At 40.2% G+C, this 25,325-nt stretch overlaps 1 protein-coding gene across 1 annotated transcript in view; it reads left to right on the top strand.

The window, feature by feature from the left end:
* The window catches only part of PKHD1L1 (PKHD1 like 1), a 182,939-nt gene that overhangs the window by 5,166 nt on the left and 152,448 nt on the right, over positions 1-25,325 (top strand). Inside the window, 9 exon segments of the mRNA XM_038745633.1 lie at positions 4,242-4,386; positions 8,974-9,082; positions 12,120-12,177; positions 13,220-13,313; positions 18,012-18,065; positions 18,894-18,967; positions 19,056-19,098; positions 22,210-22,280; positions 22,970-23,080. Coding sequence (XP_038601561.1) covers positions 4,242-4,386; positions 8,974-9,082; positions 12,120-12,177; positions 13,220-13,313; positions 18,012-18,065; positions 18,894-18,967; positions 19,056-19,098; positions 22,210-22,280; positions 22,970-23,080 — 759 coding nt within the window.

The following is a 25,325-nucleotide window of genomic DNA, read 5'->3' as shown; positions in this document are numbered from 1 at the left end:
GTCCCTACCCTACGACAGGCTCACAGTACAGAGAGACGGTCCCTACCCAACAACAGGCTCACAGTCTAGAAGGGGGAGACAGACAACAAAACAAACATGTGGACAGGTGTCAAGTCATCAGAATAAATAGAAATAAAGCTAGATGCACATCATTAACAAAATAAATAGAATAGTAAATATGTACAAGTAAAACAAATAGAGTAATAAATCTGTACAGACATATACAGGTGCTGTGGGGAGGGGAAGGAGGTAGGGCAGAGGTTTGGGAGGGGAGAGGAAGGAGGGGGCTCAGTCTGGGAAGGCCTCCTGGAGGAGGTGAGCTCTCAGTAGGGCTTTGAAGGGAGGAAGAGAGCTAGTTTGGCGGATGTGCAGAGGGAGGGTATTCCAGGCCAGGGGGAGGACGTGGGCTGGGGGTCGACGGCGGGATAGGTGAGAACGAGGTACGGATCATGGGTTCAAATCCCGCCTCCGCCAATTGTCAGCTATGTGACTTTAGGCAAGTCACTTCACTTCTCTGGGCCTCAGTGACCTCATGCTGGTCCCGCGGCGGAGGGCAGGCGGCTCCTCCTGCACACAGTAAGTGCTCAATAAATATGATTGAATGAATCCTACTTCCCGGGTCTTTGTAAGAGACAGCATTCTCAACTTCAGTGTTAAAGAGAGTGAAATCCGTATTTTGCCCATGCATCTGATCTCTGAATTTGCTGGCTTTCGTGAGGAAAAAAAATGAGAGTGAAAAACTTAGACCATTCCTCTCAGCAGGCTAGATTTGGTGCCGGGCAGTACCTGTCTCCAGTTGGTCTCCTGCCCAAAATAAAAATGGACCATTCATATCATAAGTTTAAAAGTAATGCTGACGCATCTGCCATGGCCAGAATGTAAGCTATTCCTATGTATGATATCTTTTTCTTTGGTATGAAAGTTAACAGTATCATGAGGTGACGTATGTGCAATTTCCTTGGTTAAAAATTTGAGTGCAAATTTTAATTTCAGTTATTATTTATATATTCTTCCAAACTACATATTTTAACCCTGTGGAAATAATTTAAAAAACACTAAAGGAGTTAACCAGGTGAAATATCACTATATTACTAACAAACTTGTTAGTAATGTAAATTAGGAAATAATAGAAAAACCTGAATTGGCCTAGTTTTTTTTTTTAATCTACTTGAATCAAATTTCACTTTAGATGCTACGTTGATCTAACACATATCCTAAAATATTATCTTAACAGATAGAATATTATTTTTTTACTTGGAAGATTCAACTACTGAAGATATCCCATGTGTTTTTTATAAAGGAAAGATAAATCGTTTCCTGTTTCTCATAACAAGAAAAACTTTCCATGCTCTAGTTACCAGAAATGTCTGTTTTTCTAATGAAAATGTGAATTCTAAAGATAAGCAAAAACTGGCACAAAGGCAAATCTCTTCTCAGTAGTCTGTACCACCGAGTTTTCGTACAACCATTCCCTAGGAAGAAGAAATGATAATTTCAGAATCAAAAATACAAATGAAACTCAGTTATCATTCATGCATCAAGTGGATCTGGAAATTTTATTCTTTAAATGTTTTCTTTAGATACAAGATAAAGTTGGTCAGGCTTCTAAAAATATATGTGGATTAGGTACCACTCCAACTTCCAGGGTCTGGTCTCCTCCCCTCTCCTTGCATTTCAAATTTGTTACACGTAGAACTTTTTGTAGCATTGATCCCTGAAATTCCATTGGTCACCTCTTAATTGTGTAGGACGTATCCTCAGTGATAACATAGGGAAAGGAGCAATCAATAGTATTTACTGAGATCCTAGATGGCATCAGTATAACTAAATACCATTTTCTGTCGAAGGACAATCTTCATGTTAATTCTGTGGGAAAAGGCTATTTTATTAGCTTGAATCAATCAATCGTATTTATTTATTGAGCGCTTACTGTGTGCAGAGCACTGTACTAAGTGCTTAAGTCTATCTAAACAATAAATGGAGTTAATCAGGTTGATTCAGCTCCCAGTAACCCCCACAGCTTACCAGTTACCTCCTGGGCACAGGTCTCAGGCCTCTATAGAGCACCACCAGAAATTCATTCATTCATTCATATTTATGGAGAGCTTACTGTGTGCAAAGCACTGTACTAAGCGCTTGGGAGAGTACAATATTACCATAAGCAGAGACATATTGGAGTGGTGCCGTGAGATCCTGTCTCCGTCTTCTTGACTGTGAACCCATTGTTGGGTAGGAACTGTCTCTATATGTTGCCAAATTGTACTTCCCAAGCGCTTAGTACAGTGCTCTGCACATAGTAAGCGCTCAATAAATACGATTGATGATGATGTTAATTCTGTGGGAAAAGGCTATTTATTAGCTTGACTATCTAAACAGTAAATGGAGTTAATCATGTTGATTCAGCTCCCAGTAACCCCCACAGCTTACCAGTTACCTCCTGGGCACAGGTCTCAGGCCTCTATAGAACACCACCAAACCAGAAATTCATTCATTCTTTCATATTTATGGAGAGCTTACTGTGTGCAAAGCACTGTACTAAGCGCTTGGGAGAGTAGAATATTACCATAAACAGAGACATATTGGAGTGGTGCCGTGAGATCCTGTCTCCCTCTCCTAGACTGTGAGCCCATTGTTGGGTAGGAACTGTTTCTATATGTTGCCAAATTGTATTTTCCAAGTGCTTAGTACAGTGCTCTGCACACAGTAAGCGCTCAATAAATATGATTGAATGAATCCTGAGGACCCATCATTCCTTGTAGGACCCCTCTCTTGCCTGTGCTAGCTCTATTTAATGTGCAGAATCAGGTGTAGGACGGATAAACCCACTTGACGATCTATGCAGATGCACTCTAGAGTAGTGGTCATCACACAATAAAATTGAACATTTTTGCTAGGGGGTAAAAGAAAAAAGGTCCATGAGGAAACCAGGAAAAAATGTGATTCTGAGGAAAAAGAAAAAAAGAATAAATTTTTTTAAAAAAGCAGAAAAAACCCTCAAACTAACAGCTTAATTTTGGGCTACAGTGAAAAACAGTAATCCATCCTTAACAAATAGAACATTTATTTGAATGAGGGGAATAGGAAAGCCCATAAAGTGCGGTAGGTCAGGGGTAAATGCGAATCTAGAAGAGTCAGAAAAGACTATGAGAAGCAGCATAATGAGCTTATAAGGAGAATGAGCCTGGTTAAAAGACCTGGGTTCTAATCCTGACTCTGCCATCTACCTGTTATGTGACCTCAAAGACATTTCACTTCTCTATGCCTCAGTTCCCTCATCTGCAAAATGGGGATTCAATACCTCTTCTCCCTCCTGCTTAGACTGTGAGCCCCTTGTGGACCTGATTATTTACCCCTGTGCTTAGTACAGTGCTTGGTTCATATTAAGTGCTAAACAGGTACCATTATCATCACCACGAGAAACACCTGCTCACAATGAATGGTTGAAATACATGAAAGGCAGAAATCAATGGAACCATTTGATGATGAGAAGCAGCATGGCTCATTGGAAAGAGCCCGGGCTTTGGAGTCAGAGGTCATGGGTTCAAATCCCAGCTCTGCCAATTGTCAGCTGTGTGGTCTGGGCCTCAGTTCCCTCATCTGTAAAATGGGGATGAAGACTGTGAGCCCCCCGTGCGACAACCTGATCACCTTGTAACCTCTCCAGCTCTTAGAACAGTGCTTTGCACATAGTAAGTGCTTAATAAATGCCATTATTATTGTTATTATTATGATCTTAGTACAATCAATTTTATCCATGTTACCCCAAAAGGGTATGTATCATAATAATGATGATATTTGTTAAGCGTTTATACTATGTGCCAAGCACTGGTAGATACAAAGCTATCAGGTTGTCCCCTGTGGGGTTCTGGACAAAGGAATTATCCCAGAATATATGATTGTTTTAGCAGGTAATGGGTGATATTTTGTATTTTTTAATGATTTAATTTTTATTTTTCTCAACATGTAGTATTCTGATTTATGGATTCTAGTTAAAAAAATAGTATGTGATCTTGTGTGAGAGGATTGTCTCTATTTCTGAATTGAACTTTCCAAGCACTTGGAACAGTGCTCCACACACAGTAAGCATTCAATAAATGCAATTGAATGATTAAGCTAATGAATGATGTGGAATAAAATTTGTTTTTTCAACGTATTTTGTGTATTGACTAATCCCAAACCGATGACCATTGCTTGCTTAATATGGTTCCGTCTTAAATGGTTTTATTTTCTTATTTTTCTAGGGTTTGCCCAAGCAAACCAGTTCAACTATGGAGCTGACAATGAATTGCTGGGCAACGGTGTTCATTTAGTGTCGGAAATTCGGTCAATTCCTTGTGACGTAGAAAAAGATGCAAGTCATGCGACTCAAATAATATGCTACACTAGGTATTTCTTTAAGAATAAATCATTCACTCTTTCTATTTATATATTTTCACACTGGAATATTAATGTCTTTAGGATTACTGTATTTACTTCTGCTGCTGTTTTTATCATCAGCATTATAAGTAATTTCCTAGTGATTATCAGTTATAACATTATGGATAGGGAATATATCTGCTTATTCTTTTGTACTGTACTCTCCCAAGTGCTTAGAGCAGTGCTGTGCATATAGTAAGTGCTCAAAAAATACCACTGATTGAATTATTGATAACATTTCAAAGTCATGAATCTGTAGAATATTAGCAGTTATACCTAAAGATAATCAATTATAATTGTGTTAAGCTATCAATCATATTTATTGAGGGGTTACTATGCCCAGAGCACTGTACTAGGTATAATAATTAACTTAACCTGGCATGTTTTATGAGTTATATGCATTATTTTAAGAAATTCTATATGTTTCTTATTATATAACATCGATGTGGCAGCAGCATTTTCACTATACATAAATTGACTGCAATTATTCATTCCATAATTATGTTAATCCACAGTTTTGGTCTTTAACATTATTCTGTTGCTAATCTCTGACTTGAAACGGTATCATTTTCTTATGAAATTTTACATTTTTAGCATCTCTTTGGCCTAAGAATTCCATTCAATGTTGGCATTTTAGGTAGATTGCGAACATTTAGAAAGAGGACAATAAATGTCACCTAGTCTTAAAAGAGGAATTAAAATTAGTCTTTTCCAGTGACAAAAGTGGTCTTAATTACAAAAAAAGGTCAATTTCAAACAATAATTTTAGCTATGCTAATCTTCACATGATGGGAAATAATAATGATAATAATAATGGTATTTGTTAAGCGCTTATTATGTGACAGGCACTGTAGCATTGTCCAGTGGTTAGAGCATCGGCCTGGGAGTCAGAATAATAATAATAATAATAATAATAATGATGGCATTTATTAAGCGCTTACTATGTGCAAAGCACTGTTCTAAGCGCTGGAGGTCCTAGGGTCTAATCCTGGCTCTGCCACTTGTGTGCTGAATGACCTAAACCAAGTCACCTGACTTTTCTGGGCCTCAGTTCCCTCATCTGTAAAATGGGGATTAAAACTTTGAACTCCATGTGGGACAGGGACCGTTTCTAACCTTATTAGCTTGTAACTACCCTGGTGCATAGTATTCATTCATTCATTCAATTGTATTTATTGAGCACTTACTGTGTGCAGAGAACTGTACTAAGTGCTTGGAAAGTACAATATAGCAATAGAGAGAGACAATCCCTGCCTACAATGGGCTCACAGTCTAGAGCGGGGGAGACAAACATCAATACAAGTAAACAGGCATCAATTTAAATAAATAAAATTATAGATATATACATATATGCATAAGTGCTGTGGGTCTTTTTTAATAGCATTTATTAAGCACTTACTATGTGCAAAGCTCTGTTCTAAGTGCTGAGGAGATCATATAGTGATTAGGTTGTCCCACGTGGGGCTCACAGTCTTAATCCCCATTTTACTGATGAGGTAACTGAGGCACAGAGAAGTTAAGTGACTTGCCCATAGTGGGTTGGGGGGAGAGGAGCAAAGGGAGTGCCTAGCACATAGCATTTAACAAGTAGAAGAGAAGAGAAGCAGCGTGGCTCAGTGGAAAAAGCACGGCTTAGGAGTCAGAGATCATGGGTTCTAATACCGGCTCTGCCACATGTCTCCTGTGTGACCTTGGGCAAATCACTTAGCTTCTCTGAGCCTCAGTTACCTCATCTGTAAAATGGGGATTCAGACTGTGAGCCCCACATGGGACTACCTGATCACCTTGTATCCCCCCAACCAGTACTTAGAACAGGGCTTTGCACATATTAAGCGCTTAACAAATGCCATTATTATTATTATTATTGTTAAATGCCATTAAAGAAAAAATCACTGATCTGTTGGGTGAATCGTATGAGGAGAATGAGTGATGGCAGTATACCCAAAGAACTGCTGTATGGAGAACTGAAATTGGGAAACTGAAAGGAGGGAGGCCAGAGGAAGTGCTTTAAGGACACAATCAAAGCCACTCACAAAAAGTTGAGTGGAGGAGCTAGAAGTCAAAGGGCTTGTGAGGAGGAGGTGGGAGAATGGCTTCAAATTACACAAACCTAGCAGTATATCCATGCATTGAAAAAACTGCCTTGATTGTATAAGCAGAGCAAGGGGCAATAGTTACTGAGCTTCGGTGGCCTGGCCCACTGAAACCTGAATTAGGGGGTGACAGGGGACAGGTTTTCTTCCTACAGCCCATGACTGTTCTAGATTGCCATCACTTGCTAGTCAATTCTATCATAACTCTATAAGGCTTAGCTCTATGACACAAATTTACTATCATTGACTGGCCACTTTTTATCAAACTTACATAAATATATAAATAATATCTTTGCCTGCATCTAAGCATGGGAGATTGGTCTTTTGAACATGAAGCAGAATCTAATAATAGAATTGGGAAATGCACTCTGATTTTTCCTTTCCTGCTCTAGAGAGAGGACGACATGGACTTCCTTAGATTACAGGGAGAGGCTTTCCTTTTTATAGATGGTGTAGCTCTGGATCTGTGTTCTAGTCCAGGTTTTTCCTACTCTCATCAGTAGTAAAGGTTCCTGACTGAAAAAAATGACCTAAGGAATTCTGCAAAATCATTTGAAACCTTGGAAAATAGTTGATCAGTTTTTGTTGTTTTTTTATGGTATTTGTTGAACTCTTACTATATGCCAAGGTGCAATCCATGTCTCACATGGGGCTCACAGGCTTAATTCCATTTTACAGATGAGGGAACTGAGGCACGGAGAATTGAAGTGACTTGCCCAAGGTCACAGGGCAAACAAGTGGCGGGGCTGGAATTAGAACCTTGGTCCTCCTGACACTGAGGCCTTTTCTCTTTTCTCCAGTCCATGTTGTTTCTCAGTAGGTGGGAGACAAAGACTACTAGCAAGACAGCTGTGTCATGGAGCTAGAGGCACACATTAGCACTATGCTGCAGTCACTTTGGCTCTAAATGGGTCCTGCAAGTTAAAATAAATCTTTGCATGTAATTTACAATGCACTGCATCCATCCCTGGATACTGACTTGTGGCACTCAGCGGCAACACGACTATAGGGAAGAGAGAGTGCCTAGGGGACAGAAAGGAAGCTGGAATTCAGAAGGATCTGGGTTCTAATCCCACCCCCGCCACTTGTCTGCTGTGTGACCTTGAGCAAGTCACTTCACTTCTCTGTTCCTCAGTTACCTCACCTGTAAAATGGGGATTACGATTGTGATCGCCATGTGGGACATGGACTGTGTCCGTATTGATTTGCATGCTACCCCGGTGCTTGGACCTGGACCTGGACCTGGCACCTAGCAAATGCTTAACAAATACTGTAAAAAAAACCCAACCCAGTAACACTGAGCACTATAATCAATCAATCAATGATATTTATTGAGTGCTTACTGTGTGCAGAACACTGTACTAAGCACTTGGGAAAGTACAAAACAACAAACTGTCAAATAAAAAGTAACACTGGGCACTATAATCAATCAATGATATTTATTAAGTGCTTACTGTGTGCAGAGCACTGTACTAAGCACTTGGGAAAGAACAATACAATGGACGTAGACGTAATCCCTTCGTTTAAGGAGTTTGCGGTTTACAGATGGAGATGGACATTAAAAAAAATTATAGAATGGGGAAGTAGTAATCATTTCTGCCACATAGGGTTTTGTTTCTGGAATGTGTCTGTTTATTGTTATAGTGTCCTCTCCCAAGCACATGGTAACTGCTGATAAATACTACTGACTGGCTGCCTGGACTCTTAGGATTAAGCCTCTTCAGTTGTTCTCAGTGGGAAACTTTATCATCTTCATGGAAACATTGATTACCTTGAATTTTTTTAACATAAGCTGAGTTGGCATCTCTCAGGGTCGCACCTGGAGAGTTTTCAGTACTTTACCAGTCTCGACTATGGGAAGAAGAGTCAAGAGCCTATCCATTCCTAGTTTGAGCAGTGGCTGGGAGCAGAAGGCACTCTGCTACAAGTCAAAACTCCCCTACGCTGGGCAGCAGCAGCATGGGAGAGAGTTGAGGGTAGAAACTCAGGTTTACAGTGCAGAAGGAGGCAATGGTAAAGCACTTCTGTATTTTTAACCAAGAAAACTCTATGGATACACTACCAGACCGATTGCAGATGGAGGTGGGGCGTTCCGGGAAAGATGTATCCAAGGCATCGCTATGGGTCGGAAACGACCCGACAGCATAAGACAACAACGACAAGTGAGTTGGACAAACGATTTAGGCCCCTCTTTTGGTAAAAAGTTATTGCATTTTTAAAGGTTGCTATTCCAGGTTCATATTGGATGAGAAAATAGAGTTTAAGGCTCTAGACTGTAAGTTTGCTGTGGGCAAGGAACATGTCTATCAACTTTGTTATATTGTACACTCCCAAGTGCTTAGTACAGTGTACAGTAAGCGCTCAATAAATACCACAGAGTGATTAAGACTAGGTAATTCTCAGTATCAGTACAATAAGTAAAATAAAATCCCCATTTCATCTATAATTGCAATTTGTTTTTCAGACCTATGCCAGAAGATACCTATATCGTTCAAGTCATTGTGGATGGAGTTCCTGTGGCGGATAATAATATATGCAAAGGTCTTATCAATAACTGGAAATGCAGCTTTAGTGTATGTAGATGCCTTATTTTCTTGAATAATTGAAGATAGTGAATTATTTTATGAGAAAATGTAACATGAGAATTTCACTTTCATAATTGGTTGGTGAAAAATGACACTTTTTGTTATAACTGAGGCAGCATGACAAAATGAATTTAAAAAAATCATCATTTATGATTTTTAGACAGTTTTAGACTGTGAGCCCACTGTTGGGTAGGGACTGTCTCTATATGTTGCCAACTTGTACTTCCCAAGTGCTTAGTACAGTGCTTTGCACACAGTAAGCGCTCAATAAATACGATTGATTGATTGATTTATGTACACTGCAATACTCATGCAATTTGTTACTACACTCTTTTTGTTGTGGGGGGCTTGGGGGTGCAGGGAAAGAGCCACTTATCCTACTATGTGTCACTAACCTGTAACCTTGGGGAGGATACAATGGAGGCCTCGGAGGGGCAAATTGAGTTTTTTAGGTAGGAGACTTAAAAAAATCTAGGACCTTTTTAATAGCATTTTCTGAAATTTGCCCAGTACCCCATGCAGGATCTCAGGGGCTGGTGGAGATCCAGAGTCTCTTGGACTGGACAAGAGAGAGGGACGGACCTTCTGGGACAGGTGGAATAGAAGGCATCAATCAATCAATCAATCATATTTATTGAGCACTTACTGTGTGCAGAGCACTCCACTAGCTGGGAAAGTACAATATACAGAGTTGGTAGACACATTCCCTGCCCACAGGAGCTTACAGTCTAGTCCATAGGAACCATCCCCTTCTAGACTGTGAGCCCGTTGTGGTCAGGTATTATAGTACTCAATAAATATGACTGAATCAATGATTGAACCAAAATAACCCCGAGTTCCTGGCACGAGAATTAAAAAGGGAGTAGAGAAACTTTAAAACTAGAAACTGGGAGAAAGCTATGATCACGGAAGAGGAATTGGCTCAGATTGATATTCACTCATTCATTCATTCAATTGTATTTATTGAGCACTTACTGTGTGCAGAGCACTGTACTAAGCGCTTGGGAAGTACAAGTTGGCAACATATAGAGACCATCCCTACCCAAAAATGGGCTCACAGTCTAGAAGGGGGAGACAGACAACAAAACAAAGTCAATTAGAGAAGCAGCGTGACTTAGTGGAAAGAGCCTGGACTTGGGAGTCAGAGGTCATGGGTTCTAATCCTGGCTCCGCCACTTGTCAGCTGTGTGAATTTGGGCAAGCCATTTAACTTCTCTGTGCCTCAGTTACCTCACCTGTAAAATGGGGATTAAGACTGTGAGCCCCACGTGGGACAACCTGATAACCTTGTATCTATCCCAGGGCTTAGAACAGTTCTCAGCACATAGTAAGCACTTAACAAATGCTATTATTATTATTATTATTATTAATTAAACACCAGAGGAGTTCAAGAAGAATGAAACTGGGAATTTGAGGAGAGCAATGAGGGCAAATTAGACTGCTCATCAAACAAGGAAGTGGGAATTTAGAAATTGGCTAAAAGCAAAGCCATAATATCCAAGTGTTTTCATATTAAAGCTAGAAAAAAAGGATGAATTGGAACCATTTGGGAAGAATTCTGTCATAACTGGCATATCTGCCCTTGTGGTAGGGAAAAAAATCAGTGACTTAATATGGTACCAGGCTATAAACTCTATAGGAAAACTGCACTGGGGACATAGGTGAAACTGGCAGGCTATGAGAGGAGCAATGTAACGTAAGAACCGAAGAATGGTAGTGGAAAAGAGAAAAAACAGGGAATTGGGAAATTACATAAAAACTCTATAATATCTTAAAAGTGCCACCAAAACCAATAATAGTATTTCCAATCGATCAGTGGTATTTACTGAGTGCTCACTGTGTGAAAAGTGCTTATTTCCATGGCATGTTTGTTGTTGTCACTAGCCTTGATAGTGGAACTCCTATACTTGAGGTTTTCAGGAGCTAGGACTTTTTTTTCCCAAAAAAAACGTTGTGTTATTAACTGTAGAGAAGCAACTTAGTGTAGTGGATAGAGCACAAGCCTAGGAGTCAGAAGGACCTAGGTTCTAATCCTGGATCCACCACTTGTCTGCTGTGTGATCTTGGGCAAGTCACTTCAATTCTCTGCACCTCAGTTACCTCCTCTGTAAAATGGGGGTTGAGACTGTGAGCCCCACGAGTGACTTGAACGGTGTCAGACCTGATTATCTTGTATCTACCCCAGTGCTTAGAACAATGCTTGGCACAAAGTAAATGCTTAACAAATACCATTATTATTAATGTGGAAGGTTTTTATGGCTATGCATGTATGTGCTTATGCAGACACAATGTTAGTTGGCCTATCCAACAAAAAACAGAAATGTTTATACAGATCAGGGACCTAGTAGAATAGAGCACATGCCATAATAAAGATTATTGTGTCATTGAACTAATAAACTCTTGAAGTATTTTTAAGCACTTATGCTTATCTTTTGCACATCTGTGTGATTTTCTGTTCAAGAATCTAGTTTAAGAACTGAGGTGCTATTTATAAACTACATTAAAGAACTGTTGAATGAATGAATGAACTGTTATTGTGGGTAGATGCAGCGTGGGTAGATGTGTGAGAAGCAGCGTGTCTCAGTGGAAAGAGCACGGGCTTTGGAGTCAGAAGTCATGGATTCAAATCCCGGCTCCGCCAATTATCAGCTGTGTGACTTTGGGCAAGTCACTTCATTTCTCTGTGCCTCAGTTCCCGCATCTGTAAAATGGGGATTAAGACTATGAGCCCCCCATGGGACAACCTGATCACCTTGTAATCTCCCCAGTGCTTAGAACAGTGCTTTGCACATAGTAAGTACTTAATAAATGCCATCATTATTATTATTAGATTTTCAAGTCCACTGACTGCTGAACTAAAATGAACATAAGATGAAATACTTTATGTTGGAAAAAATTTCAAACACCCACCTATGTACATACATGTGTACACTTGTATGTATCCTACATACAATAGGTATTTATTATTTGGAAAACAACGTTGAAGTAATAATGTGACTTCATAAACTTGCTTTCTGTTTTATAGCCCAAGCTATTCAGAACACCAACAATAATGAGCATCAAACCTTCATCAGGATTACCAGGTAATAGCAGTGATGGAAGCAGTAGTAGTATTACTACTACTACTAATATTTATTGTGCCTTCTGGTGCAATACATTGTTTTAAGCACTTGGGAAGTGCAAAAAAGAGAAAATGACACACACTTACCACAAGGAATTTATACTCTAAAGGGGGAGACAAACGTAAACATATTTGCAGAGTACTCAAAATAAAGAATTGAATGTACAATTGAAAAAACATATATAGAAGTGCTGAAAATGGGAATAATTCAGGACGTTAATTCAACTGGTGTATGATGGGTTTAAATGACATGAGATGCAGGAAATTCATTGAGGAAGGCATGTTGGAGGAGGTGGACTTTTAGGCGAGCTTTGAATATTGGGAGAGTGGTGGTCCACTGGATTTAAGGAAAGTAGGGGAGGGAATTCCAAGCCCTGGGGATGGTTGGATTTGGGGAAAGCAGGGGGAGGAAGTTCCAAGCCAGAGGAAAAAATGTGAATAAGGGGATGGAGGTGAGAGTGTTGGAAGTGAGGTAGGATTAGAAAGTTAATTGGGAGAAATGAAGGGAGTCAGAAAATAGCAAAAGAGGGCAGATATGTAAGAGGAGGTGAGTCAATTTTGAGGAGCTCAAATGTGAGGGGTTTGTACTTTACACAGAAAGACACAGGGAACCAGTGGAGAGTTCTGGGGACCAGAGTGATGTGTGTCAAATGGCACTTCAGGAGATTATCTGAACATCAGCATGTAGTAGAGATTGGAGAGGGGAGAGGCTGGAGGCAGAGAGACCGACCAAGAGGTATTGGTAGTCTAGCAGTAATATGACTAGCTCTTAGTACAGTGCCTGGCATATAGTTAAGTGCCTAACAAATACCATAATTATTATTATTACGACTAGAGTATCTGTCAGAGTGGTAGCTGTTTGGATGGAGAAGTGGCAGATATATGAGATGTGTTTATGTTTGTAATTTTCTGTGATATCATATGTAACATTTTCCTGTAGTGTTTATACACTTAGAATGCAAACAGTTTTGAAGGAACAGTGCCTGTCTTGTTACTATTGCTAGGTGCAGTGATAACAATCCACGGCAGAATCTTCACTGATGTCTATGGAAGTAATACAGCTCTGAGTTCCAATGGAAAAAATGTCAGAATTTTGAGGTACATTTTATTCATTTCAAAACTTTCATACTCCAGAAAAGTGTGATTTGTGATTTTCATAGATATAAAAATACAGTCAAGTAAGATCAGGCACAGTTTGCTTAAACAAGTTAACCAAAACGGGAAAAATCTCAAGGTAAAATAAATCAGCCTACATTAGGAAAAAAACTAGTATTAATGAAAGTGAGATAATTTATAATAAATTATTTTATTGATTTTCAAAATTGATAATGAAAATCTTCATTAGGGATAATATGAGTTACCTGCTTATTAAAGCAGTTTGTGGATATATTGAATGTACTGTGTGCAGAGCACTGTATTATGTACTTGGAAAGTAAAATAGAATTAGTAGACACAATCAGGGGCTTACAGTCTAGTGGGGGAAACCAAAATTAAAATGAATTACAGATGGAGGAATGCAACAGAGGATAGGGGTAGTGCTGAAGGAGTTGGCAGGCTTTCCATCACCTCGCCCCCTCCTACCTCACCTCCCTTCTCTCCTTCTCCAGCCCAGCCCGCACTCTCCGCTCCTCTGCCGCTAACCTCCGCAATGGGCCGCTTCTCTCATGTCCCGCTGTCGACCCCTGGCCCACATCCTTCCCCTAGCCTGGAATGCCTTCCCCCTGCACATCTGCCAAGCTAGCTCTCTTCTTCCCTTCAAAGCCCTACCGAGAGCTCACCTGCTCCAGGAGGCCTTCTCAGACTGAGCCCCCTTTTTCCTCTCCTCCTCCCCATCCCCCCTGCCCTACCTCCTTCCCCTCCCCACAGCACCTGTATATATGTTTGTACAGATTTATCACTCTATTAATTTTACTTGTACATATTTACTATTCTATTTATTTTGTTAATGATGTGCATATAACTTTTATTCTATTTGTTCTGATGATTTTGACACCTGTCTACATGTTTTGTTTTGTTGTCTGTCTCCCCCTCCTAGACTGTGAGCCCATTGTTGGGTTGGAACTGTCTCTATATGTTGCCGACGTGGACTTCCCAAGTGCTTAGTGCAGTGCTCTGCACATCGTAAGCGCTCAATAAATACAATTGAATGAATGAATGAATGAGGGTCATGTTGCTTAGGGGATATGGACCCAAGTGCAGTGAAGTTGTCTCAGGTTTCTCCCCGATATCCCGATAGATCTGCTTTCATTCATTCAATCGTATTCATTGAGCGCTTACTGTGTGCAGAGCACTGTACTAAGCATTTGGGAACTACAAATTGGCAACATATAGAGACGGTCCCTACCCAACAACGGGCTCACAGTCTAGAAGGGGAAGACAGACAACAAAACAAAACATGTGAACAGGTGTCAAGTCATCAGAACAAATAAAATTAAAGCTATATGCACATCACTAACAAAATAAATAGAATAGTAAATACGTACAAGTAAAATAAATAGAGTAATAAATCTGTACAAACATATATGCAGGTGCTATGGGGAGGGGAAGGAGGTAGGGTGGGGGGGGGGGGATGGGGAGGAGGAGTGGAAAAATGGGGCTCAGTCTGGGAGCCACTAAATGTCTCCTGGAGAGACATTGCAGTCCTGTGTCTTGGAATTCTGACCTGAGGCAAAGTATTTGGAGCCCAACACGATTAACAAATATACAAAGTAAAAGAAAGTAATTTCATAGTTACAGTAGTGATTATTCTGCAAAGGGCTTCAGATGAAATTTCTCTGGGCCTAAATCAGCATCGTAATAGTAATAATAGTATTAAATGCTTACTGGTACTCATGAAGATTCTCAGAATTGCACTCAAATTGTAAGATCACTTTGGGCAGGGAATGTGTCCATTACATTGTGTTATTGTACTCTCCCAAGTGCTTAGTACAGTACTCTACACACAGTAAACACTCAGTAAATAGGATTGACTAATGCATCCTTTAATTTGATGTGGGTTCAGCTCAAATCCTGAAAGTTGTTCCTGGATATTTTCTGCAGTTCGTCAAGCATGTAATCCCTAAAGGGCCAGAGATCAGCCCCAGTTTGAATGTATGTTGAAAGCTCTTTGGGGTATGCAGAAATCATGGTTCTGCCCTCAAGTGATGAGAAATGTAACCGATACACTGGGGAGTTATTTTTTATTTTTATTTTAGTTCCACGGACCCATTGTTATTGGTGCCTGGAAAGCCGGGAAATGTGGGAGGATGAGAGGGAGTATATGTGAGAATGAACCTGAAGAACTGGGGAGAGGCTAGTAGGGAAAGTGGGTAAAGGAGATTTACCTGCCAATCAATCCATTGACCAGTGGCTTTTAAGAAGCACTTACTGTGCAGAACACTAAACTAAGCACTTGGAAGAGCACAGTACAGTAGAGTGGGTAAACATGATCCCTGCCCTCAAGAAACTTAGTCTAGTGGAGAGATGGAAGTTAGTCAGGGAAGGCTTCCTGGAGGAGATATGATATTAGTAGGGCTTTGAAGATGAAGAGAGTGGTGGTCTGTGAGATGTGAAGGGAAAGGGCATTCCAGGCCAGTGGGAGAGCATGATTAAGGGGTCAAAGGGAAGGATGAACTGGAGACACAGTAAGTAGGTTGGTTTTAGGGGAACCAAGTGTGTGGACTTGGTTGTAGTGGGAGTAATGTTAGGTGGGAGAACTGAGTACCATAAAGCCAATGGTGAGGACTTTCTGTTTAATGCAAATATGGATGGCAACTACTGGAGGCTTCTGAGAAACGGGGAAGGCATGAACAGATTCACTTGGCTGGCCCAATCATTTTTCTAAGAAATAATTCTGTACATGTCTCCCCATCAGAGTGAACTGTGGACTGGAGTGGGGAAAGGTTGGAGGCAGGGAGGTCAACCAGGAGGCTGATTCAGTAAAATGGGATAAGTACTGGGACCAGTAAGTTAACAGTTTGGAGAGGAATGGACAGAGATATTGTGAAGGTAGAACTGTTAGGATATAGTGACATACTGAATAGGTGGGTTGAAAGAGAAAGATGTGTAGGAGATTATGGCAAAATCTCAGATTTAGGAGACTGGAGGAGGAGGGTGGTGCTGTCTATTGTGATGGGAAAGATGAGAGGAGGACAGGATTTGGGTGAAAAGATGAAATGTTATGTTTGAAGTTTCAGGGGGGCAGTCAAGTAGAGCTGAAGGGCAGGTGGAAATATGAGACAACAGAGGAGAGGACTTGGGCCTGGAGAAGTAGATTTGGGAATCATCCGTATAGAGATGGTGATTGTAGCCATGGGAGCAAATGAGTTCTATGAAGGAGTTGGTATAAGATAAAGAATAGATGAGGACCTAGAACTGAGCCTTGAGGAATACCTTTCCCCCCACCCCCCCAACACACACACAAGGGATAGACTATCTTTGCCACCATGGACTATTTCTAGGCTAATTTCCAACTCCTGGTCTCAATTGTTATAATGTCCTCAATTGTTACTCTATTAAAAACTTTTCAGTAACATGTTTTCCAAAATGCAGATTCCATAATATGACCTCATCTGTAGTAGATGCTGAAAAATGGTACCCAACATTCAGGCAAGTCACTCTATGTCAACTGATTTTACATTTTCACTAAGGAGGAGAAGAGGGAGCAGGGACACTTCCATCCTCAGCAGTTCCTTATTGCCATTGGTCAGCAACGTCTGCCCACAGTTGCCCCACTGTAAGTAGCAGCATCTCTGGGTAGTCCCAGGATTTGGGGACTGCTGACCGCAACATCAACAGGTTTGGAACCAGTAAGGCTCTTCCCTGGAAGAAATTACAGCCACTTCCACCCCCATTCCAAAGGTTGGAGTGAATCACTTGATGAGCCATATTTGGTAGGGAGATGTTATATTCCACTCCCCTGCAGATCTTTCCTTAATGCCTGGCATCAGTGCTTCATTAATTCATTCAATCATATTTTGTGAGTGCTTACTATGTGCAAAGCACTGTACTAAGTGCTTAGGAGAGTACAAATGCTTCCTCTAAGAAGCATCAACACTCAGGGAGGGTCAGAGGGAATAATGATCCAAGTTGGAGCAATTCTTATTATTGAAAAGCAGCATGGCTCAGTGGAAAAGAGCAGGGGCTTTGGAGTTAGAGGTCATGGGTTCAAATCCCTGCTTCGCCAATTATCAGCTGTGCGACTTTAGGCAAGTCACTTAACTTCTCTGTGCCTCAGTTCCCTCATCTGTAAAATGGAGATTGACTGTGAGCTCCCCGTGGGACAACCTGATGACCTTGTACCCTCCCCAGTGCTTAGAACAGTGCTTTGCATGTAGTGAACGCTTAATAAATGCCATTATTATTGCTATTATTATTATTACTGGTTCTGAGATTCCAGCCTCTCATCATCATCAGTTTTTTTTTGGAGCAGCTACCATGTGTGGAGCGCTTCGCTAGGCATATGAGAACAAGCAATAGAAAGAAAAGCATGTCATCTCTTGCTGCATCTTGCCCTTCAAACTCCATTCTTTCTTTGCCTCCTCCACTGGCCTCTTCTCGTTCAGCTGTACTGGCAAGATAACATATTCTGGCACTAAGAACCTTATCAAAGAGCTCAGGACAAATTAAGCACTGCCTGCTACCAGGAGGACAGATGTGTAACCTTCTGTAGAATGTTCTCCAAAGGTGTGGTAAATTTCAGTGAAGCACAGTCTTGAAGGAAAGGGTGAATTAAAAGAGGGAGTTCAATAGAGTGGTGGAAGAAAGCATACCTAACAGTTGTATAATTGATTGCATGTTGAACAATTTATTTATTAGAGTTTACGTTGGAGGAATGCCCTGTGAGCTTCTCAAGCCTGATTCAGATGATTTGTAAGTAATCCTTTAATGATTTTTATTTACGTTAAAATGGTGAGCCCTGTTCTCCCAAATGAGCTACCACATTCTTTAGGGAACAGCCACCCTTCCTGGATAACTCAGGCTGTAAAATGTGATTTGGACCTCAATTATCTAGGTATTCGGGCAAAGGAAGTGTCCGAAAGGAAGCCGAGTGGTGGCAACAATGCTGAGGGCAGAATCACCAGAAAAGTGCAACCCCTGTCCCTTATTCTGGTGGCATTCCTCCTTCTAGTAGGCCTGCATGAGGAGATAGTGGACATTCTGGCGTCGTGGCCAGAAATGTGAAGGGGCCTCTCAACGAACTTAAGGCAGCCTGTCTTCCAAAGCCAAGCATAGGCTTATGGTCTTTGGGATGAAAATATTCAGTGGAAATCATTTTAAAATTATGACACTCATTTCTGACAAAACCTATCCCTTGCTTTTTGGCTGATCATTGATTTCAATAATGTCCTTTTAAAATTCTCATAAACATGAGAACCTCTTTTGTTCATTAGGGGAGAAAAACTGCAAGTATATACTATTTTTTGAAGACTATGGTATCCCGGGCTTGAGCTCTTCATCCTTGTGTATCTTGTATAGGGGTTCATTCCTGATGAGTTGTAATTTCTGTAGGATGAGGTCTATCCTGATAGTTCTATATGCAAGGCAGTAGTATGATATAGCTGTTATTTACAATTATCTACAAATAACTCCTATTGTTCTAATTATAAAAATAGTTTCCCGGTGTATCATTTGGAATGAATGAGATACTTTAATCAGTTCTTTAATGAAGTGATGGTGTTTAAATATGTATTTCATTAGGTATGGCCTGAAACTTGATCATCAAAATAGTGACATCGGCTCTGTAGTTTGCAAAATGACTGGAACATACATAGGTAAGCAAAAATTGTTTCTCTTCAGTTTTTCAAAAATGAAAATAGCAAGTCAAACCTTACTAGGTATTCTGTTTTAATTATTTGGCAGGTCACCACAATGTCAGCTTTATTTTAGACAGTGATTATGGGAGGTGAGTCACTTTATGATGATTTCTTTTTTTATAGAACACACGTGTTATATATAACTTTGCACTGAAATCTAAATTCAGGAGTTGAAAACAGGACTGGTGTTGTTCATGAGAATTCCTTGATATATGATTCTAGAGGCTGAAGTTTGCATCAGTGTTTTTTTTTACCAGATAACCAAGCATGTTTGGGATATATTGATATCACTTGGTAATTGATATCAAGAGGAGCAGAGAAGCAGTGTGGCTCAGTGGAAAGAGCATGGGCTTGGAAGTCAAAGGTCATGGGTTCAAATCCTGGTTTGCCAATTGTCAGCTGAGTGACTTTGGGCAAGTCACTTAACTTCTCTGTGCCTCAGTTGCCTCATCTGTAAAATGGGGATTAAGACTGTGAGCCCCATGTGGAACAATTTGATCACCTTGTATCCTCCCCAGCACTTAGAACAGTGCTTTGCACATAGTAAGTGCTTATCAAATGCCATTATTATTATTATTAATAATTGCATTTATAATCCTGTCTAATGGAATAGTGGGCATTAAATATCGAAGGTAAGAACTATCTCTGAATTTCACATTGTTAGTTTTTAATCCTAATTCAGTTCTCACTTCAAGGAAAGAATTTCATTCTATAAAGAACTGTAAGGTATCATCGACACATCGCTTTTTGCGGAAAGAAGCTCTTAGATCCCGAGGTCTTTGTAAAAGGCCTTTCCCAAGTCCTTTGTAGAACCAGTCTTCTATTTTCTCGCTATGAGACAGTAAATCTTTCAGAATGAGAAATTTCAAAACGATCCCTTCTTTCACTGCCTGGCATCCTGCTTCCATTCACTACCCAATTCTGCTGACCTTCGGAGGTCTATATCCTACTCCACCCCATATCAGCCAAACACACCTTCTAGACCGTAAACTCATTATGGGCTGGGAATGTGTCTCCAAATTCTATTGTACTGTACTCTCCGAAGTGCTTAGAAGAGTGCTCTGTACATAATAAATGCTCAATAAATACCATTGATTGATTGGGACATATTTGGTCCTCAGTGTCAGACTGCTCCGTTTCTGACTGCATTCACTCTGAATTACCACTTTCCAGCCACAACCTCTTAATCTGTTACCTCACATCACCTTTTCCCCACCCAACTGTCCCCATAGAGACTTCTGGACTCTGGACCCCATTATCTGTCTCACCTGTCTCTCCTGGATTCCCCTGTACATAAAAGTCTGCCCCTCAACAATGCCCACTCTATGCAACACAATTTCCTGGTTGTCCTGCCCCTCCATTGCTTGTGCACTACCAATTCTCAACCCTGCTTCCTCCCCACAGTTTGCTTCTTTCACTCCTACACTTGAGTATCTGAATTATGTTTGCGGAATCCAGAAACCAGGCATCTTCTGCCGCTCCAAACTTCCCATCTATAGCTAGAACACAGCTCTTTCTTCTTCTCAAAAATACTACTATATCTCCCTCACTGACTCCACCCTTCACAGATTTCCCTATTTCAGACTATTATCTCCCACCTGAAGCACCAATATCCCTACCTCCTCTCCCTCCAATCTCTGACAATCGCACTTCTCACATGTCTCATGAGGTGGGAGTAATCCACCTTGTCAAAAGCATCTGTGAGGTCAAAAAAGATTACAATGAAGAATAGCCCTTAGGATATAACTAAAGATGAATTTAGAGACTGCAGTCTCATTTGAGTTGAGATTAAATAAGCACTTAGTGCTCTGCGCACAGTAAACGCTCAATAAATACGATTGATTAAAAGACAGGCTGTAATGGGTCTAGAAGAAATAGTAGTAGTAGTAGTAGCAGCAGTAGCAGTACTAATCAATCAATTGAAGGCATTTATTAAGAGCTTGCTGTGTGCAGAGCACTGTATTAAGCATTGGTAGAGTATAATAGCGTAGGAAGACATGATCCCTGCCTTCAAGGAGCTTAAAGTGTAGCAGTATAATTTAGCAGCACTCAATCAGTGGTATTTAGGATTGATATTTAATGAGTGTTCACTGGGGTTGGGCACTATACTACGTATTTGGGAAACACAAATAAACAAATGACACTTTCCTTGCCTATAAGAAGTTTAAATTCTAATGAGGAGACAAAAGAGGAGAGTTGGTGAAGAGGAAATGAGGGCAGTGGGAATGTGCAAACCCTTCTAGCAGTAGTTCACTGTTTGAATATGGACAAGTGAATATGATATAACTAAGGGGTTTCTTAACTTTGAAATGATAACATTCATATTGAATTAATAAAGGGAGTTTTGAATTTAGTATTATTGGGTCAGATTCCCTTTGTGATACTTTATTACGTGTGTATGGGTATAGCATTATTTGTGTGTGTGTGTGTGTGTGTGTGTGTGTGTTTGCGTGTACACTATGCTGATCGAAGAGTACTCAGAATGAATAGATTGCCATGGCTTGTACCCATTTACTTCTTTTCACTCCCTTGTACTTCTCTTTTCTCCTGATTCAATCTGAGCCTAGGTTAGGAGAAACAGCATTTTCTAAGGGAAAGAGCACAGGCATGGGAGTCAGGGGACCTGGGTTCTAATTCAGGATCCACCACTTGTCTGCTTTGTGAGCTTGAGCAAGTCACTTAACTTCTCTGTGCTTCAGTTCCCTCATCTGCAAAATGGGGATTCAATAGCCGTATGGGAGCTCCATGTGAGACATGATAACTTAGTACCTATCCCAGCTCTTAGTACAGTTCTTGACACATAGCAAGCACTTAAAAATACCGCTATTATTGTTATCATTATTTATATTATTACTACTAATTACCTTGTAATTTTCTCTACCTCTACTGAGATTAGTCCAATAGTCATGTTGATTGTAGATAGTGGTGTGGGATCTAGATGTTTAAAAATGGATTTTTAAAACTATTCCAGAATGCAATCAATCATATTTATTGATCACTTACTGTGTACAGAGCATTGTACTAACTGCTTGGGAGAGTATAATATAACAGAGTTAGTATACATGATTCCTACCCACAAAAACAGTTGACCAGTTATCCCAATTAAGGAGATGAAATTATGGTTTTCAGTTTAAAAATCAGGTCCTACTTTGCCTAAGTATAGATTGATTGATAAAAGAAATTGATTGGTTTTTTTGCAGGAGTTTTCCACAGCCATCAACATATTTCATATCCTCATTGCATAAAATAGCTATGTTTCAGACTTATGCAGGTATGTAATCTTTTCTCACCAATTAACCCACTTGTACAGATACCAGATAAAAAGATGGGATCTAGCCAAACCATGGCCAAATGAAAGTTAGCATTTTACCCCAAAATTAAGGAATAGAGAAATTGGAAATATGAAGCATTGTAAAACTACTGGCAGAAAATTTGCAAATGATTATCTTGAAAATGATGAAAACATCATCTTGTGCATTTCATTTTTAAAAGGATGTTGAGCTTTCATTTAAAAAATTTTACCTAGTTTCTACTTAACAAAGTTATTTTTTTCCTACTGTCAGAATTTAAAATATTACCACATTTAACATTGTTTTCTATTGTAAGAACATGAGCCCTGGCAACTCCATTGATAATGTGAGGATAGTTGGCAGCTAAAAGACATCACCTAGTTAGATACTTTATTTATGAAAATAAAATGAATTATTCCATCATAAACATAGGTTAACTAGAATTGAAACCATGAAAATAAGGTACACCAATATTTTATTTTGAAGATTTTAAAAATTCAAATCATATAGATTTGAATTTCAAATCCAAGTTAAAAGAAAATTCAAATTCTGAATATGTGGTCACAAATTGTGAAAGATAATGCATTTCAAAATTGTCTACTGCTTTGTAATATGTATGGTAAAGTTTCTGTAAAATTTTTTTTTAAGCATGGAATGATTTTTTTTTCAGAGGTGACTTCAGTGACACCTGGCCAAGGAAGCATTCAAGGAGGTACCCTGCTCACAATAAGAGGACAGTTCTTTGATCAGACAGTTTACCCGGCCCGAGTTCTTGTTGGAGGTAATTTTCCAAATTTTTCTTTGTTATTGCTGACCAAGATAATATGAAAGAAGTATGAATTTCTTTAATTGAATATTAGAAAGAAGGTGTTGGGAGGATAACTAAAATATTGTTAGGATTGTTCCTCAATCTCTAATGACTTCTCCACTTGGTACCCTCTCTCTCAGTAAATGACTGGTATTTATTTGGATGATAATAACAATAATAGTAGTATTAGGCACTTACTATGTGCCGAGTACTGTTCTCAAGTGCTGGGGTAGTTACAAGGTAATCAGGCTGTCCCACGAGGGGCTCTCAGTCTTAATCCCCATTTTATAGATGAGGGGACAGACACAGAGAAGTTAAGTGACTTGCCCAAGGTCACACAGGAGGCAAGCGGGGGAGTCGGCATTAGAACCCACGTCCTCTGATTCCCAAACCTGTGCTGTTTCCATTAAGCCACGCTGCTTACAGTGTGCAGAGCACTGTTCAACATGCTTTTAAAAGTACCATAGAGTTGGTGGTGGACATGATCCCTTCCTACTAGGAGCTTACAGTTTTTCAGGGGGAGATAGAATCAATCAGAGGATGTGAGTCATTTATATTTTGCCGACTTGTATTTCCCAAGTGCTTAGTACAGTGCTCTGCAGACAGTAAGCACTCAGTGAATACGAATGAATGAATGAATGAAAAATCAACTCTTTCAAGTCGGTGGAAGTAGATTTGATAAGGGCTCCCAAGCACATCTTTAAGCCAAACACCTCGTATGCAAATTGCACCCTATGCAATTTTTACAGAAACTTTACCGTACATATTACAAAGCAGTAGACAATTTTGAAATGCATCATCTTTCACAATTTGTGACCACAAATTCAGATTGAAGAGGGAGGAATTTCCAAGCCAGAGGGAAGATTTGGGCAAAGAGCCAATGGCAAGAGAGTCGGTAGGTTGGTGATACAAGAGTGAAGGCCACACTGATTGTGTTGTAGTGGGAGTTCAGCAAGGTTTAAAGATAGGAGGGAGAGCTGATTGATTGCTTTAAAGCTGTGAGTAGAAAGGGGTTTTTGTTTGATGTGGTGGTGGATAGGCAACTATTGGAGATTTTTGCGGAGTGGGTCTATGTGTAATGAGTAGTTTTTTTTAGAAAAATGATCTGGGCATTAGAGTGAAGTATAGGTCAGAGAGAGGAGAGACAGTAGGCGGGGAGGTTTGCAAGGAGGCTGATGCAGCAGTCAAGGTGGGAAATAAGTGCTTGCATCAGCGTGGTAGCAGTTTAGATGAAGAGGAAAGGGTGTATTCTAGAGATGTTGTGAGGGGAGAACCGCCATCCCACTGATAGAGTGGACAAGCAGCTAAAAAGGCGAGTAAGCGTGGATTACAATCTCCCCACATCAAACATTACTTCTGTACAGCCCAAAAGAAAGAAGAGTTGGAAAGATTCCAAAATGGGGTTGGAATCCACATGCATAGTGGTGATCCACCCATCTGATCATTATAACAGTTGTAATCATGATATTTATTTTGCCCTCACTGGCACAAAACACAGCCCTAAGCATTTGGGAAATTACAACAAAAGCCTAAGTTCTTAGTACAGTGCTCTGCAAACAGTAAGCACTCAGTACAGTCCATTCATTCAATTATATTTATTGAGCATTTACTGTGTGTGAAGCACTGTACTAAGTGCTAGCTTGGCTTAGTGGCAAGAGCATGGGCTTGGGAGTTGGGGGTTGGGGGTTCCAATCCCTACTCCACCACTTGTCAGCTGTGTGATTTGGGGCAAGTCACTTCACTTCTCTGTGCCTCAGTTACCTCTTCTGTAAAATGGGGATTAAGACTGTGAACCCCACGTGGGACAACCTGATTACCTTGTATCTATCCCAGTGCTTAGATCAGTGCTTGGCACATAGTAAGTGCTTAACAAATGCCATCATTATTATTAGGGGAAGCAGTATGGCGTGATGGATAGAGCACGGACGTGGGAATCAGAAGCTCATGGGTTCTAATTCCGGCTTGGCCATTTGCCTGCTGTGTGACCTTGGGCAAGTTACTTAACTTCTCTGGGCCTCAGTTACCTTGTCTGTAAAATGAGGATTGAGACTGTGAGCCCCACATGGGACAGGGACTGTGTCCAAGCCAATTTACTTGTATCCACCCCAGCACTTAGTACAGTGTCTGGCACATAAAGTGCTTAACAAATACCATTATTATCATTATTATTATTATTATTATTATTATTACAATATAACAACAGACACATTCCTGCCCA

Source organism: Tachyglossus aculeatus, chromosome 4 (genome assembly GCF_015852505.1).
Source record: "Tachyglossus aculeatus isolate mTacAcu1 chromosome 4, mTacAcu1.pri, whole genome shotgun sequence".
Classification (NCBI taxonomy): Eukaryota; Metazoa; Chordata; class Mammalia; order Monotremata; family Tachyglossidae; genus Tachyglossus; species Tachyglossus aculeatus.
This window is presented reverse-complemented; position numbering and strand designations above follow the sequence as displayed.